Consider the following 18,677-nt stretch of genomic DNA (forward strand, 5'->3'; position numbering starts at 1 on the left):
GCTCTGATACATGCCACCATTCTCTGACATCTCTGTCCCCTCCTCCTCACTATTATTTTTCAATTGCACATATAAAATGCTGATCTCTTTGACTCATCCTGAAGTGTGCACCCATTTGATAGTCAAGACGTGTACTGAACATATCAGTGGTTTTCTTCTTTGCCTGTTTATGGCTTCTTGGCTTTATGCTGTCTCTGCTCAGATGGTTGGAAACTGACAGTTTGCATGGCAGTGTGGGATAGAGTGGAGAGAGAGAGATCACCATGGGCCATGAAGGCTTGGGTTCTGGTTCTGTTTCTTCTCTGACTACTTTCTGCTAAACTCTGCCTCCCAGTTTAATCGGAAGTGCAGAAAATAGAACAGCATGAACTTGCCTTATGAGATATTGTATAATCAAGTGAACAAAAGATATTAAGCAAAAATGAGATAAGGCTATAATTTGGGATTGCATTATTCAGTAAACACATATACACACTTTGATACTGGAAGGCTTTTAGCAAGAAAGTTATTTGGGAAAACATGGAAAGCTTTGCTGGATACTCTGTGCACAGGTAGAAATGGATATCAGAGAAAGGTCATTTACCACTAAAAAATATGGACATTCAGGGAATGAGATAGTCTAGGGGCATTTCTAAGGGGCAGCAGTGTCAGGCATGGTTGGAGTATCTGTAAGCAGAAGCACTGGGATGAAAATGTGGAAAGCAGATGATGGCACAGAGTGCTTCAGAAGCCCCAGTGAGTATACCAGCCATTGCATTCGAAAACCATCATAACCGTTTTGTTATAGTTATGACTCATCATATATTTAAAATGCCCACTTTTCCTTTTCAAGGTAGATAAAGGAGTTAAAAAGAGGGAGAGGACAGAAAGAGTTAGGAGAGGAGCAAATATCTGAAATTGTGTCCTTTCTTTCTGTTTAGAAACATAGAATAGGCCCATGAGAATTCACTTAAATAATTCCTGGACTGGCCATCTGGAATAATGATGTTTATGAAATATCAGCCTGATTTTCTGGTATGTATGAGCTAATAATTCTCACAATGAACACTCACATAGGTATCTCATTCAAAGTGTTATTTTTCTTCCACTATATTGTGTGAGACATTTTATTTAGAGTTTAATGAGTATTAAATACTGTGTGAAAGGAATTATTATGTTCTATGTTTTGGGTATATAAAAATGACCCTGTTTTTAGAGTAGTGAAAATACTTTTCATGATACATGATAGATACATGTCATTACACATTTATCCAAACTGTAGAATGTATACCAGCAAGAGTGAACCCTAAGGTAAACTATGGACTTTGGGTGATTATGATGTGTCAGTGTAGGTTCATCCATTATAACAAATGCACCCCTCTGGTGGGGGATGCTGATAATGGAGAGGCTTATGAATGGGTGAGGCAGGGACAATATGGGAAATCTCTGTACTTTTCTCTTAATTTTTCTGTGAAACTAAAACTGCTCTAAAAAGCAAAGTCTTAAAAACAGCAGCAAAAAATGATCCTGTTAAAGCTGAGGAGAGATATTTAATTTTACTACTCCCCACAGAGGCTAACTGAGTGTGAACACTTATGGTCTTCTCTAAGAAAGGAAGTGACAAGTCTGAAGCCTGTGATGAATCATATTTAGGATGCCTGTAGGCCCCATCTTTATTTTGTTGGGGCCATAGTGAATCCAGGTGTATGGTTTTCACTGAGTTTCTAAGTGTAGGGGATAGAAAGATAGACGTCTGTACTGGAACTCTGATATCTTGAAGGAGGTAGGCACTTCATTACAGATGATCTCAAAGTCCAATTATTCTAAATTTAATTTAAAAAATGACTAGGGGGGAGGGCAAAAGGGGTGATTAGGCTCACATGGGAGGGGATGCACTATAATTAGTGTTCAGGTGGTGAACATGATGTAATGTACACAGAATTTGAAATATGATGTACATCTGAAAAAAATAAAAATTAAAAAAAAGAGTAAATTTCATTAAAGAACTTTGAATGATTTTTTTTAAGTACTGGATAAATCTTTTTGGTGTGGAAGATTGGCCCTGAGCTAACCTCTGATGCCAATATTCCCCTTTGTTTTTTCCTATCCCAAACCCCAGGAAATGCTTGTATGTCCTAGTTGTAAGTCTTTCTAGTTCTTCCATGTGAGCCACCACAAAATGGCTTGATGAGCAGTCTGTAGATCTGCGCCCAGGATCAGACCTGGCAAACCCTGGGCTGTCAGAGTGAAATGTGTAAACCTAACCACTACACCACCAGGCTGGCCCCACTGAGTAAATCTTGATAAAAGCTATTTTCTTGTTTTTTGTGCTTCCAAATTTTGTATTTCACCAATAAAAATATATTCAAACTTCATAACCTAGCTTTCATGGCCTTCAGCCAGGAAGACAACATTCTTTCCCAAGCTTTTCTGCTACAAGTTTTGAGTCTGGCTAAACTGGAGTTTTCATGTTGACCTTCTTTCTATTTGCCTGGTAAAGTCTGCCCTATCAACCATTAAAACTTTGATTTCATTTCCCTCATCCCAAATATCCTCACTCTGATTTTATTATATCTGTGTCCCATAACTTTTCACAGTCAAGGACTTATTTTAGTTTTACTTTCCTCTCATCTTGGGCCCCATATATTGAAGCTGATATGGACTTTTTATTTATTTTTCAATATTTATTAAAGATATTTGGAATTGTCATTCCTAGCTTCTGATCACCGTAAGAAAACTAGTATGATCCACAGTGCTGATAAGATTTCAGCCACTCAGTGAAGGAACTTAATGATTTAAAATAACTGTGCCAAAGATAAATGAACAATTTGAATTAATAGTTTTGGAAAAATGGAATGTACTTCTTGAAAAACCAGTGCTAACAATCATAATGAAAGTAGCCACTCCAAATGCAGGTGCTCTATACTTGCATCGTCTATATGCTTTGTCCATGTGGAATTATATAACCGTAGCACTCTAAAAGTATATTATTTTATTATTTATGTTTACAAGTGAAGAAAATGAAGTACAGAGACATCAAGGATCTTGTTAAATATCACACCATGATAGGCACTTTCGTGGTATGTGAATCAAGGTAGCGTGGCTTCAGATTTTAAGCACTGATCTCTGTGCTAACACACTTCCTATCTCTGCTTTTGAGATTTTGCATTGAAGAAAACCTGGTTTGGAACCTAACTATTTTCAGTTAACATTATAGTTCATCCTTTAATAATTATGAACTTTTCACTACTAATTTATCTACCTTTAGGAATTTGTACTCTTCTCTCTGCAGAGGGCTTATACTCTTCTAATAGCAATTACATAATGACATATATAATTAATGATCTTATCTCCATTTATCTTAAAACTCATATTAAATTGTTAAGAACAGGGGCGTATTTTCCCCATTCCTCACGATATCTCCAGATAATTTTGATTCAATATTTGAAATGAAAGATAATTGTGGAATTACGGAAGACAAGTGAATAAATATTATAATTTTAAAATATTTTGAAACAATAGATTAAATTACACTGGGGAAATTGACAGCTTGGCTTTATGAAAAGGAAAAAAATTCTCAAAAAAAGAGAAAAAGCAAAATCATAATAGTGGAGATAGAAGAGGTTGATTCGCATAGTTTTTAACTTATTGAGCCAGATCTTTTCTCATTTTATCTGCATAGTAACCATGATTATGTCTAAAGTGTCTTTATCAAGATCATGCAAAGGGTAACATGGATTTGAACTCATGCCATCTGACTCCAGCAACCGTATTCTTAACCAAGAAATGTAATTATTTTGCTAGACTAATAGCCATTCTAGATAAAATATTGATTGCAAAATATGAGCTGACAAAAGATAAAGGATTCTTGGAAGGATAATATTTACATTAAAAATGCAGTAAAATATAAAATTTGGTTAGTGATAAAAATTTGCATGCCTGTTATAAAAATAGATTTTTTTTCCTACTGACCAAGTGAGATAATAAGATAGGTAACATCACAAGATAACCTTTATTTTTTGTCTGCATATTCATCAGCTTTTCTGCAAAATCATCAACCTTGAAATATTGGCCATATTTGTATATAAAAAAAGGATACAGTGATAGACACATAGGCAAGTATATTTATACAATGTTTCTGGAAGGACATAGAAGAAACTGAAGGTACTTATTTCCAGGGAGTAGAAGTATAGATTCAAATATTTAGAGATAGATTTAACTTTTCTTCTCACGTTCTTCTGTTTACTTTGAGTATTTTGTGATGACCATGAATTACTCTATAATAAAAATACAGTTAATAAGAAGGTACGAAACTCTTTAATACTTAATAACAATGATAATCTCTAGTATTTGGGGGAGCAATATTGTTCTTTGGAAATTATTATAAAATTGTTTGTAGAATTATTATTTATGAGAGTGAGAATTGGAAGCAATATGAGTCTCTCAAAGGACATGGTTAAATAAATGCTTCTTATAAAAATGTACACATTATCACAGTATTAAATTGATAAACTTTGGAAAGCATGACAACATGGGAAGAACTTTCATAAAAATTCTAGTTAAAATCAGAACACAAAATATTATATGATGATTTCTATCACATAAGCTATATATGCCAAGAGTAAGGACTTGAAATAGAAAAATCATAAAATTTTATATTGGGATTATGGGATTTTTTAAAATAATTTTTTTATAAGAAGTATCCTGGGGAAGTCAGGGTAAAGACAAATATATGAGAGTAAAAAACCCTACTTACATTATAGGCATATTAGAAAATTTATATCAGATCAAATTCATAGGCAGAGAGGCCCAGTATTCTAATGGGCTAAGTTCAAGAGTATAGTAAAGAGATAAAGAGTAGTTTCCCAAATTATGAGAACCTTGAAGTGTTATCCAGACGCCTGTTATTCCATGACCATCAGTGAAGCTGATGTCTTGAACACAAAAGGCATAGGTAAAGGGTTGTCAAAGGAAAGCGCATTTCATCCACAACCCTGAAGGGGTCAGGGATAATGGGACTAAAAATGAGTGAACCAAAGTGAGAATATTTTCTTCAGGAGGGATTCTCTAACAATATTAGTGCTTACTTATATTGTAATAGTGTTATTCAGATTTCAAAGCACACAGATAAGATGAATAATATGTGAAATATATGTGTGTGTACATGTATGAGTATAAAGTCTTTTTTTCAGTTCTTAGGAAAACTCAGAATAAGGTAGGGCAAGTATCTGTATTCTACTTTTTATATGAAGGCTAAATTTCAAAGCAATTAAATCACTTGCTCAAAAAAGTACAAGTTGTGCAGTTCTTAATCTTGGTAGGAATCAGAAATTTTAAGAACATTTATTTTTCATTTGTACAAAAGCTTTGGTCCAATGCAATGAGTGTCTGAATTAACAGATAGATTCGAGAGAGGCTTGACTTCTGTACATTTACAAAGATTCATAGGGGATTAAAGGAAGTTGGAGGTTACAGGATGGTGTAGAAAAAAGAAATTCAGACTTCAGCCCACTGATCTCCCTAAGATGTCATTTCATTTTTTCTCTCTGCAGATTAAACTTTTGCCAACTGCATCTTACCTACAACCACTAGCATGATGATGAATAACAGTGTGACTGAATTCATTTTAGCTGGGTTGACACAGGATTCAGGAAAGCAGAAAGCAATATTTGGAGTCTTCTTGATTCTTTACCTCGTGACACTGTTGGGGAACTTTCTCATAGTAGTGACTATTAAAACAAGCAGAACCCTTGGGAGCCCCATGTACCTCTTCCTTTTCTATCTGTCCTTTGCTGATGCTTGCTTCTCTACAACCACAGCTCCCAGATTGATTATGGATGCCCTTTCTCAGAAGAAGACCATTTCCTTCAAAGAGTGCTTCAAAAAGACTCAGGTCTTTGCAGTCCACTTCTTTGGCTGCACAGAGGTTTTTGTGCTCATCCTCATGGCCTTTGATCGCTATGTAGCCATTTGTAAGCCCTTGAGATACACAACCATCATGAGCCGGCAAATCTGTGTCGTGTTGGTGATTCTGGCCTGGGTGGGAGCTTGTATCCACTCTTCAGCACAGATTTTCCTGATTTTGAGATTGCCCTTCTGTGGTCCTAATGTGATTGACCACTATTTCTGTGACTTGCAGCCCTTATTGAAACTTGCCTGCATGGACACTTACGTGATAAATGTGTTAGTTGTTTCTAATAGTGGAGCCTTATGCATGATGAATTTTGTAATTCTTCTTATGTCCTATGCTGTCATCTTGTACTCTCTGAGAAACCATAGTGCAGAAGGAAGGCAGAAAGCCCTTTCCACATGCACTTCTCACTTTATTGTGGTTGTCATATTTTTTGGTCCATGTATATTTATATACACACGCCCACCAACCACATTTTCAATAGACAAGATGGTGGCTTTGTTTTATACAATTGGGACACCCTTGCTAAACCCACTGATCTATACACTTAGGAATGCAGAAGTGAAAAATGCCATGAAAAAGTTATGGTGTAGCAAAGTATGACTTCAGGTAATAAATGGTATACAGGGGTTCTAATAGATACTTCTCCAACAGCTTAGTTTAGTTTCGTTTTTTTCTTTTGGTTTCTGATATTTATTTCAAGTGATATTGCTTCAACAATGTACCTCCAATCCAAAAACAATTTATGGGGAAAATGTTGCATTTATCCTGCATGTGCAAGTTAGTTTTACCCCCCTCCCTCCATTCTCTATAGTAGAAACTTCACAAACTGTTCAGGAAAGACATATTCAAAGAATTTGCCTAATTGTTTCATGGACAGGAAACATAAAATATTCCTGTTGGGACACAAATGATTAAAAAAATCTGTGGATAGGTATATAACGTAAGTACATGTTCTTTTATTATATATTCAGTATGCTTATTCTAAGATGATTGCATTAGAATAACATTACTTGAAGACCATAACCATTTAGAACAAACTATGATGACCCTTACTTTCATTCTATTGGCATCTGACCATATTGACACACTGACTAATGACAAAATGACTGTGTGGGTGTGTGTCCACGAATGAATTCTTTTTTAAGATTTTATTCTAGTCCTTATGAATATGGCCGTTAAGAGCTAATCCATATGGGACTGGACACTTACAGAATAAAGGTTGCTTTCCTGATGGCCTGATGATTAGAGAAGATGCTCTGAGAAAATGCTACTCTGGAAATCTGTGCTGATCCTGACTCATTGGGAGTATCTACACTGGTGGACCCTCGAACTCTGATAAAAGCTGGGAGTATCTGTGAAGACCTAGAGTATCACTAGAAAACCTCTCAAAATACTGTGAATGGTGATGGAGGGACGAATCTTATGGTCGGATGTGATGGCAATATTACCATACAGTTGTGTTTTCGGGGTCTTTCACATTGCCCTTCACAAAGGAGAGGGAAGAGGCTGTAAGAGAGTTTGGCAGCAGGTCTATGCAGAACGGAGGGTAAAGAGAAGAAAGGAGAATAGATAACGATGCATGATGAAGACAGAGAAAAGATGAAAGGAAAGAGGAAATTTTATCCATGTGGGAAAGAAGGAAATTTATCTTCCTTATATTTTGAGAATCACTGTTGGGTATACGAACATTTCCAGGAAAAATGATGTTTTGGGATATTTCTGTATCATTGACCTATGTAGCTTAGCTTCCTTGGCTATTATGTTTATTTTGTTATTAGAAAAGAAGGATATATTTTTTGTTGCTGCTAATAGTATCTCAAAATTCAAAATTCAGATTTCCTGGGAGAACCTGAGATTGAAAAGTCAGTTCTAGTGCTTTTCAACTTTGATCTTTTAGTTTTATTACAAGAATGCTTTAATATGTGTATTTTCATTTTGAAGATAATCAAATCGGTATGTGTAATACACACCCACCACCATCAGCACCTCTTCATAATATCATAACAAGTACTGTTGTGCTATTTCAGTACCCATGTTTATAATTCCTATAAAATTGGCACCAAGAAGTATTACTTTAACTGATATAGGCTAGTGAGAAAAGAACACAATGAACGTCATAAGTCTGTGGAGCATTTCCATGTACTGAAGACAAAGGTTACCATGTCACACCAAAGATTTCCAATAGTTCCAATATAGACAATGGTGGCAGCATACATACTTAAGTCCCAAAGAGGATATTTCTCAGAGCTCTCAGTACCATATTCACAAAGTGGCAATTTTGCTTCACACTTCCTCCAGATAAACACTCAATTTTCCTAATTCTACATCTTACACTTCCATTTTCAAAGCATTTGAAGCCAGTGCTATGAAGGTTATATTTAATTGTAATTGGGTTTTAAGACACTGTGACATAAACAAAATAAAACTTTAAATCTTATCTCTTGTTTCTCCTTCAAATTCAATATAGTGGGAGAAAAATTTTATCTGTGCCTAAATGGAAACTCAGAAAGTTTCAGGAATTTCCTTCTCATTATTAGATAATACAGAGCCCAGATTCCCTTATATTTTAGACATGGGCTAAATTTGAGAGGGTGGGATAAGCTGCCAGGGGACAGAAATGTCTTACTTGATCTGGTATCTTAACAAGCTGGCTTATTGTCTCTGGGTCTGGCAGATGTTGAAAGCTTTTGATTTCCCTTCCTTTGGGTGCCTTTGTAGGCCTTCTAATTATAGTGTCTTTGATATAGTAGGATATGTGCATCCATTATAATCACTGATGACTCCTTGCTTAGTCCTTAGAAAGCCAGTGGTTACCTTAAAAAATTCTGTACTCTTCCAAATGACCATATGAGACTGGTGTCTAAGAAAATCACCTTATGACTCCTCTATGGCTGCCCATGGGGAAATATCTATGCACCTCTGCCCCTCCGGAGTACTATTAATGTGTAAACATGGTTAACGTGGGCTGAGGTCAACCAGCCACCCTCACCTAAATCCATCAGTGAGTCAACCAGTCTCTCTTCCTGCCTAGACTTTTATGATCTCAGTCTCTTGGGCCCAACAATATGGAGAGTTGCATGCTAGGTTCTCAGAATAGCACTCTGAAATCCCCCTCCATCATGCACACACACAGACATACATGTGCCAAGTTTGGGGTGAGGGGGAGGCATAGCTCTACAGTAATTTCCCCAATGATGTTCTCACAAACCACTCTCCCACTTTAAACTCTGACCAGGTTTGCAAGCTGTATCTAGTTGTAGGATACTTATCTTTATCATTTCCTTTGGTTTAGAAATAGGCATAGGTGATTTAGACACACTTTGTAATTTCCCATCTATTGTCTCTAGTCAAAATTTCAGTTATAACACCTTCTTACATAAGAAGTGTTAATTTGTATTAGCACTGGACTTAAAGAGAACTTATTTTCCTTTAGAATGGGATGGTACATTACTTTAATTTGAGAAACATTTGTTTGCAATCACATAAAAGATGTGTTTTATGGAGAAAAGCCTGACAATTAAACATTATCTGCTAACAGGGAAAACTTCAAAGAGAATTGGGCAGAGACTGACTATAGGAATGATTAATGACAAAAGGGGAAGAGGAGTCCCTCCAAGCATGGAAATGGAAGGAAGGAAAGGAAGTCTGGAAATCAACATTTGGATCAGGGGAATAAAAGAAATTATAAAGTCAATTCAGTTACCCCATCTCTGTATTGAAGTGTGAGGCTTCTTGTACAGAAAAAGAACCTATAGGATCCTAAAGAGAATCATCACTAGGTGTCAACAGACAATAGGAAGAGTTAGTGTTGAAGTAATTTTGGCACAAGTCACTTCAAATAGCTGGAAAACTAAGAGGCTGTATGGGACTCTGGCAAATAAAACTAGTCATAGAGTTCTCTGTGGAATTCTGCAGAGATATCTCACCCTCTTTTCTCCATCCCGTGAGACAGAAGGAGAGGATCAGATCAAAAGCTAGAAAGTGTTTGAATAAGTACAATCTGGTTAAGGAATAATAACAGTATCTTGTGTCCTAAGTGTGCCATGGGCCTCTAGGCTGGCCCGCAGTAAAAAAATACCTAGCTAGTAACTCCATCAGGAAAGAAAGGATGTTTTTACCCTGAAATTCCAGCAAAAGTACATATTGAGATTGCATTTTATATGGGTCAAGTACCCCTCCCTGCAACCATCATTGTTGTAAAAAAGTAAGATTCTCTGATTTCCCAAGCCTTGGCCATATGCTTACCCTTGGAGCTTGGGTGGAGACACAAATTAAGCTTTGTGGTTGAGAATGGGAGAAAAGTGGGTCTTTTACCAAAAAAGCAAATGACTGCACAACAGACGAAACACAAAGTGTCTACACCAGATTTTGATTACTCTTCTTTACCCATTTTCACAACAGGCTTCTGAGGTACCCATGGAGGTAGATGTTCCCATGGCTGCCTCCTGTCTATACAGTGACTGTAGAAACTAGAAAAGTGTGCTTTATCCTCAAGACACTTTACTTCCATATAACAGAATTGTCATAATACATTTACTCATTTACAAGATCCTTCATTGTCATCTGTCAAAACCCTATTGTGATAAATATATAAATCTAGGATACCTTGATGCAAATGGTGCTTCCTTACACATGAGGCCTATGTGCACACAAGTCTGTGGCAGCTTTGGGTGTCCCCTTTAGGCAGAATCAATTCTTACTGATACAATTCTAAACCGTGTCATGGGAAATTCACTCTCGATCAGGAGCATTTTGCTAGCAGTAACATTCAGTTGGATGCCACCTCTCAGAGCTACTGTTACCAATACTTCCACTGTTAACAAGGCTACAGCAGAGAAAGGGATTCCTTCTGGAGTGTTCCATGACGTGATCACCTTCATTTTTGTCATACCTCCAAATTAGAGGCATTAGTGCCACTCAGACAGGTATCTTCTGTTGATTTCTTGCAATATTAAAATCCTTTCTCAGCAAGGTCATTAGTTAATGTGACTCAGAATCATTTCCAGTCTGATTTAATTTGTGGTTCCATTCCTTCCTTCTTTCCTTCCTTCTTCTTTTTATTTCTTTCAATAAGTTGTTTATTAATTACCAACTATGTTACATGATTGGTCAATACGAAGTTGAATGAAAAAGTCATGACCCCAATCCTCATGGAACCTAAGTCTAAAGACATTCCTTAAAGTTTGTCAAATATGTGGATGTTCTTTCCTTAGTTCTAGCCTGAATGAAATATTTTACTATTTCAAATTTCTCTTATAATTTCAAGTTGGAATGGAAGGGCACAGGATTTAAAGGCCTTTTCTCAAATCCTCTTTTTCTAGAGAAATCTCACTTTCTTTTTCCTGATATTTCTGCTCTTCTGACTTCCATCATGTCATGATTTATTGATTATCTTGGTACTTCCCTGATCTGATCTTCTTAGTCCACTTTATAATCTCTTCTGTTATAACTTTCTGTCTTTTAAAAGTGAATGTAAAGCTGGAGTCTATTCTTATCTCCCTCTTCTAATCTTGTCACATGCTTTACTTGAGTAATTTCATCTATCCTCTTGGTTTCAGCTAACGCTTATACACTTATGTTCAGCAAATCTAGATCTCCAACTTGACTTGTCTCCTGATTTTCATTTTGTCTATTCAGCCTATTGGATATTTCTACTTATACATCTTATGGGGACTTCAGTTGCTTGCTTCAGGCATTAAATCTGAACCTTTTAACTTGACACATCATTAATGTTAGTATGCATCTCTCTATCATCATTTTCTTTAGCTTTCTGACTTACAATATATGTTCTATAAATCCTAAATTTATTGAGACCAATGATAAAGATAGCTATCATTATTAAATCTTGTATCTGTTAGCTATTGCTGTGTAGCAAACAACTACATAACCTCAATGGCATGAAACAATATTTATTTTTGTTCTTTAGCCTATGGATCAGCTGGGCTGTACTTCTACTTTCAGCTGAGCTCATTTATGCATCTGTAGTCAGCTAAAGACTGGGTAGGTGGCTCTTGGCTGTGATCTTTGGTATATTTTGTGCTCAGCTGTCTGTAATCTGATCTAATATGACCTTGATTGTGACAACGGTGCTCTCTTCCTGGTGGTCTGTCATCCAACCTGTTAATCTGGGCTTGTTCTCATGGCAGAGGTTTCTAGCAGAGCAAATGGAAGTCAATATGGCTTCTTGAGGCACAAGGTTAGAACTGGCACTCTGTTCATGTCTACCGTATTCCATCAGCCAAAGTGAGTCACAAGGACTGCTTAGAGTCAGAACGGGAAGGGAAAATGATGCAAATATAGAGAAGATAATAATTGTGTCCACAATGTAATAAATCTATTCCAAGTGCTTACTATGTGCCAGGTACTTTTCAGTGTTTTGTATGATTTGATTTATTTAACCTTTGGCAATGCACATAACATTCTGCTTCATGCTCTATGTCTTCGTTCATACTAGTGCCATTAGAACAGCAGGACTTAAAATGTTCTACAATTTGGCTAAGTTGGAAACATTTTAGTCATGTTTTCAGACTCAAGTTCAATGTCCTCTCTTCTAGGAAGCTTTTCATTGCTGCAAATGGCTCACCCAAAGGCTCTTTATTTATATTTCCTTAGCACTAGTAAATTTCTTTATCACCATATGTTTCACATTATATTGAATTTAATTAATGTGTCTACCTTGTCCACTGATTTTACATTTCTTATCCCCAGGAAATTAATATAAATGAATTTACAAGCCTAGAGTAAGATGGCATATGGAACTGGATTTAGCAATTTATCTTTAGCAAGTTGCTTAATCTCTCTGTATCACTCATCTATATTTGCATCAGCAGAATACACATCATCAATAATGTTTAAATAAACTAAAACAAATAGTTCTAAATTTTAGTTTTAAATGAACTCTTTGAGGACCTTTAAAAATGTTAAAATGTAGCGATCATCTTTACAAAACAATCAAAGTGATGTTCTAAAGTTATATTGCTTAGAAAAATTTGAAAGATTTGAAACATTGGAATGAGAAGGATACATATTTGTCACTTCACTGACTAGTTATAGAGACAGTAATTCACAGGAATGTTTCATTTTCCCCACTACATTTCCCAGCTTCCTTTCAGTTAAGTGGAACTGTCTTAGAATTCATCTGCCTGGCCTCTGTATATGTTTGAGGTGTATCTTAAAATTTGAAGCCCAAGAAATGTGGGTGGAGCAAATGAAACAAAACACATGTGTGCTGCTTTGCGGCTGAGGCATTAGAAAGAAAATGCTCAAATCTCCAGCCTCTCTCATGTTTTGCAGTGGCAACTGAAGTGACCATGTATTCAGTTACAGGATGACAGAGTTTTGCCAGACTGTCCTCTGAGTTACTGTGTGAAACAGAGGCCCAAATCCCAAGGAACATGTAAAGTGAATGAGAAATAATTTCTTTTCTGTTCTTTGCGCTATCTTGTGGTTTCACCTCTACACATACACAGCTTAGTATTCCCAGTATTGAGCGACTGGCTTGGATTGACAGGACTCATGGAAGACTTCTGTTTTTTTCTCTGCATAGCTCCTTCTGCTCCAGTGCTCTGCTCCACAGATTACGGCCTCTTTAGTCACCCTGAACTCTGATCTCTGTATCTTCATCTCAGAGAGAACTGGGGTGCCTTGCTGGGGTTCTGTTTTCCTATAGCATTGTCCAGAATCTTTTTGAGATTTGGATCGAGATTTCACTAAATTTGTTAATTAATTGGGAAAATTAAGAACTTTAAATATGACATTTCCTCTTATGAATTTATGACTCTTTATTAACTTGTCTTTTGGGAAGCTGTTTAGTGCTCTTCGTAAAAACTGTACACATTTTTGTTATGTTCTCCACAGTCTTTTTGTTACTATGAAGCAGACTTTTTTGTTTTATAATTGTTTATTGTAATTATGTTTGAAAGTATTGTTATGCTGATTTTTGACTAAATTCTTTTAATAAACATTAAAACTTCAGTAGATTGTCTCGACTTTTGTGAGTAGATAAACATGTCAGCCAATGATGAATTGTGTTAATTTTCCTTTTTTTCTTTTCAGTGAGGAAGACTGGCCCTGAGGTAAGTTGACATCTGTTGCCAGTCTTCCTCTTTTTGTTTGAGGAAGATTGTCCCTGAGCTGACATCTCTGCCAGTCTTCCTCTATTTCATATGTGGGATGCCACCACAGCATGGCTTGATGAGTGGTGCATATGTCCACACCTGGGATCCGAACCTGTGAACCCTGGGCTGCCGAAGCAGAGTATGTGAAATTAACCACTATGCCACTGGCTTGGCCCCTTGATTACTTTATTTCTTTTTACTGTTATTTGCTTGATTGGCACAAAGTTTCCAATTTGACAGCCCGTGGACCAAATTCACTTAAAAATGTGCAGGTTTGTTCAATTCAAAATTACTATTTAACATAAAGTTTAAAAAATTAACTAGTTATCAACATATTCAAATCCTTAAAGTTAATATAAAATATGGATGCCTGATTTCTCTTGAAACTTGAGTGTGTGGCAAATTTGGGAAAACACTTCCCATAAAGCAACAGCAGACCAGATCTGAGTCATGGCAGACCTTTATGGAGGCAGGATCTGCTCCCTCTCCAGAGCTAGCAAATGTCTTAAAAGTCTTTTCAGAATTTGCCTTTACTAATTTGATTTATCTTTCTGGCCACTGTACATAAGTGAGATTGAGAACTTTGCATCAGGACCTTCAATAACATTTATAAAAATATCATTATAAAAGGTGGTCTTGTCTTATTCCTGAGTTTAATTTCCATTAAATTCAGGAATTTCCAATTCAGTTAATTTAATTCTGTTAATTTACAATTAACTATGATATTTTCTTTAGATTTCTGGAACATACCATTTCATCGAGTTAAAGAATTTCATTTTAATTTTAGTTTGCTGTGTTTTAATTATAATTCAGACTATTTATCAAATCCTATTTTGGCATCTTGGAAATTATCTTTTTATAAAACAATATAATTTTATTAACAGAAAATCATAGTAACAGAAATCAGTGAACCAAAATTTGTATCAGAAAGCAGAGTATATAAAAATTTCCAGGCCTTACTTGATAAAATGGATTTAATAAGAAATAGAGGCTCTCTATTTTATGAGAACTAATTCTAGTCATCTATAAAAAAAGATGTAAACAAATGCATAGGTGACTAAATTATAAGATAACAAAGTCACAAAACATTCTCATCAATACAAAACATAAAACTTAAGCTAGCAATATCCTGTTTCTTTGATTGATCTGTATCAAGTTATTGGATCTCACATATTATACAAATGTAAAGTCAAGAATCTCACTCCAGGGTCCTTCCCAGTATTTACATCATACAACTATAATTAAATAAAGGTCAAACTAAGGTTTTTCCAAAGACTCAAAAAATCACACTATTATGGATTTTTTAATCCGTATTGATACATGAAAAAAATAAAGAAATGTAGAGTTAAGAGGAGTATTTCACTCTGAAATATTTAAGAAGGTTATTGTGAAGTTTCTTCTACAATTGGAAGTTAAAGGACACATAGAAGCAGGCTACAAAAGCCTTTCACACCCTGTTGCCTGAGTGCTCTATAACACACAAGCTAGACTCCATCTGCATTCTGAAAGAATTTTGCCCTTGGTTCATTCTGAGGAGATAATAACAACATTTGTCCTCTTTGGGTGTTCAGGAAGGGCTAGATATATGAGCACTGCATGATCTGACCACTGTGTACATTTCTGATTCTGTTTCTTGCAGCTCTCTACCTGGACTCTCATAGTCCAGTCACTCTGATCTTTTATGGTTCCTTGAAAATACCATGGTGGTTCTGGCATTATAGTTTTCTTTTTCCAGAATCTTCATCCACTAATTCTCTTATGGCTGTTTCTTTCTGATCATTCTTGTCAATTATTGGTGCTCATTATTATTAAACTTATTAATTTGTTTTATCACTTTTCCTAAGGCTGTCTCAACAGAATTCAAAATAAGCTGAAATGTTACCTGCTATTAGAATACTTCTCTGACTACTCAATATAAGGTACCTCCATGGAATAATCATAGCCCTCCATTTCCATTAACTCTGTTGTAATGATCACTCTGCCTTGCTTTGTTTTGTTTTGTTTTGTTTATGTTTAACTACTTATAGATTATCTCTTTTTTCCCCTAACCATCTGAATTTGGCTATTTGGAAAGCAAGGCTGTTATATTCTATAGTCATTTTACAGATATTTGTTGAAAACATAATAAGTGCTGAGTATAAATAAAACAAAATCCTTCCCTCACTGGTGTCTAGCCTAGAGAGAGATGGAAAGCAACAAAAATCCAGTAATAACTACACAACATAATTGTACATTTGACCATTGCTGTTAAGAAACTAAAGATGTTGATGTCTATACAGAATAATGGCAGGAGTGGAAGAATCTTTGTGTAGAGCCGTGGGGGAAGGCTCTCTGATGTAATGACACTTAATCTCTTAATCTAGGACCAGCACTTAGAAGGAAACAGCCACCTGAAGAGGATGAGGGCTTGTTTTCAGAGAGAGAGAGAGAAGCCAAAGCACTGAGGTAAGAAAGGCCTTGTGTAGCTCTGAGGACAGATGAAAAAGCCCAACATGCTTGATGCACAGTGAGGGAGGAGGTGAGGCCCTCAAGATGTGGTTGGAGAGATGGAGGCAGTAAAAAGATTAATAAGGAAATTTGAGGATAAGACAAGGAATTCCCAAAGGCAATGGGTAGCCAAGGAAGGATATAAAGCAGTGGAGTATCAAAATCCTTAAATTGTAAATATCCTAAATCATAAATCAGATTTAGATTTTTATCAGATCCCTCTGGTTGCTAGTGGAGAATGGAGAGTTTTATTTCTCACACATTTATTTCTCTTCTATTTTTTTTGAAAATTTTATATCACTTTATTTTTTAATTGAGGTATAATTGCTTTACAAAATAGCTTTTTGTATCTATGTATGGTGATAGATGTTAACAAGACTTATTGTGGTGATCATTTTGCAATATATACAAATGTTTAGTCACTATCTTTTACACCTGAAGATAATATAATGTTATATGTCAATTATATCTCACACATTTCTAAGAGAATGACTTCTTCTTATGGGTAACACAAGATGTTCTCAGTAAAGACAGTCACTTGCCAACCAAAGTCCCTTGTTTCATCCACAGTTTCCTCATGGCATTTTTTACCTCTGTGTTCCTCAGGGTGTAGAACAAGGGATTTAACATGGGTGTGATGATGGAATCAGACACAGCCATTGCCTTGTCTATGGGGTAAGTGCCCACAGGCCTCATGTACAAGAAAATGCATGGCACAAAGAACATGATGATCACTGTGAGGTGGGAGCCACAGGTAGAGAGAGCTTTCCGTCGTCCTTCAGAGCTGTGAGACTTCAGGGAGCAGAGGATGACCACATAGGAGGTGATGAGGATAAGGAAGATGGTCACACACATCACTCCACTGTTGAGGATGACTAAGAGTCCCAGGATGTGGGTGTCCATGCAGGCCAGTTCCAATAATGGAAACAAATCACATATAAAGTGATCTATGATATTGGGACCACAGAAGGGTATTTGATACATGAAGAGAAGCTGTATTACTGCATGGATAAATCCCCCCACCCAGGCCCCTCCCAGCAACAGGTGGCACATCCAAGGTCTCATGATGGTCATGTAGTGTAGAGGCTTACAGATGGCCACGTAGTGGTCATAGGCCATGACAATGAGAAGGATGATCCCCACACCACCAAAGAAATGCTCTGAAAGAGCTGGGCCATGCAGCCTTCGAGGGAGATGGTGGTGCTCTCAGAGAGGGAGTCTACAATCATCTTGGGGGCAATGACGGAAGAGAAGGTGACATCCAACAGGGACAAAGAGGTAAGGAAAAAATACATAGGTGATCTCAGACTCTGACTTGTGATCATGGTTACCACAATGAGTAGGTTTCCCAAAACAGTAGACACATACATGATTAGAAACACAACAGAGAATATTTTCCGCAGCTCCAGGTAAGACCCAAAAGTATGAATTCTGTCACATTGTTTTGATTTCCCATTTATTGAGTGTTGATATGAGCTTCAGCTGAGAGTTGTAAAACCTGTAAAAGCAACATATGATTTGTAATAACTGATTATTTGGCATCACGTATTTCCAGGACCTCAGGGAACTTGTTGTTTGTTTTTTTTCCTTTATTCACCATCCAAGCATTTGACTTTTAAGAGTGTTCTTAATAAAGAGCTTAAAAGATAAATACTTCGCTAGTGCAAGGTTTCTTCCAAGCTTTTTCTCCTCTCTTTTCAGTGGTTGTTCCATGTGAAATATGTTTTTCCTCCTCCTCTTCCCTTTCACTGTTGTTATTAATACCCAACTTTTTTGAGCACCTACTTTATCCAGGCACTAGAATAACCCTATGACTGACTGTTTCACAGATGAAGGAGTTGATTCTCACAGATTTTAGGAAGTTTAACCAAGGTTTCACAGCTGGTGAATAGTGAAGCCAGAACGTGGACCACATTTTCTGACTCCAGAATCAGTCTCCTCAAGCATCACTATTGCTTCTCTAGTGATTATGCTGTGAGTTTGTCACTTACCAGTCGCTGGGCTAAGTAATATTATATTTACTACCCTGTTTTATCTTCCAAACAATCTGAGGTGGATTTTTCTGCCTGTGCTCTTTTCTAAACAATATGGCAATCTTTGCAATTTTATGCTTTACTTCTAAACATTAAATGATCAAAATACATCTAAAACTATTGCTTCTGCAATCCCTGACTAATACA

General features: G+C 36.4%; 2 protein-coding genes across 2 annotated transcripts; one reads left to right on the forward strand and one right to left on the reverse strand.

Annotated features, from left to right (window-relative positions):
- The first annotated feature begins 5,572 nt into the window (after positions 1-5,572).
- Positions 5,573-6,493, forward strand: LOC124229403 (olfactory receptor 4C11-like). Its single transcript, XM_046644607.1, has one exon. It carries the CDS (start codon positions 5,573-5,575, stop codon positions 6,491-6,493), a length of 921 nt encoding a protein of 306 aa, XP_046500563.1.
- A 10,538-nt stretch (positions 6,494-17,031) lies between these two features.
- On the reverse strand, positions 17,032-17,953 carry LOC124229084 (olfactory receptor 4C6-like). Its single transcript, XM_046644195.1, is given in 3 exon segments — positions 17,032-17,660; positions 17,663-17,905; positions 17,908-17,953. Coding segments are annotated over 3 exon segments (918 nt in total).
- Between the last annotated feature and the right edge of the window lie 724 nt (positions 17,954-18,677).

This window comes from Equus quagga, chromosome 17 (genome assembly GCF_021613505.1).
Source record: "Equus quagga isolate Etosha38 chromosome 17, UCLA_HA_Equagga_1.0, whole genome shotgun sequence".
Taxonomy (NCBI): Eukaryota; Metazoa; Chordata; class Mammalia; order Perissodactyla; family Equidae; genus Equus; species Equus quagga.

Coding starts and splice junctions, on each gene's coding strand:
- LOC124229403 (XM_046644607.1), top strand. CDS start 5,573: ATGATGATGAATAACAGTGTGACTGAATTCATTTTAGCTGGGTTGACA.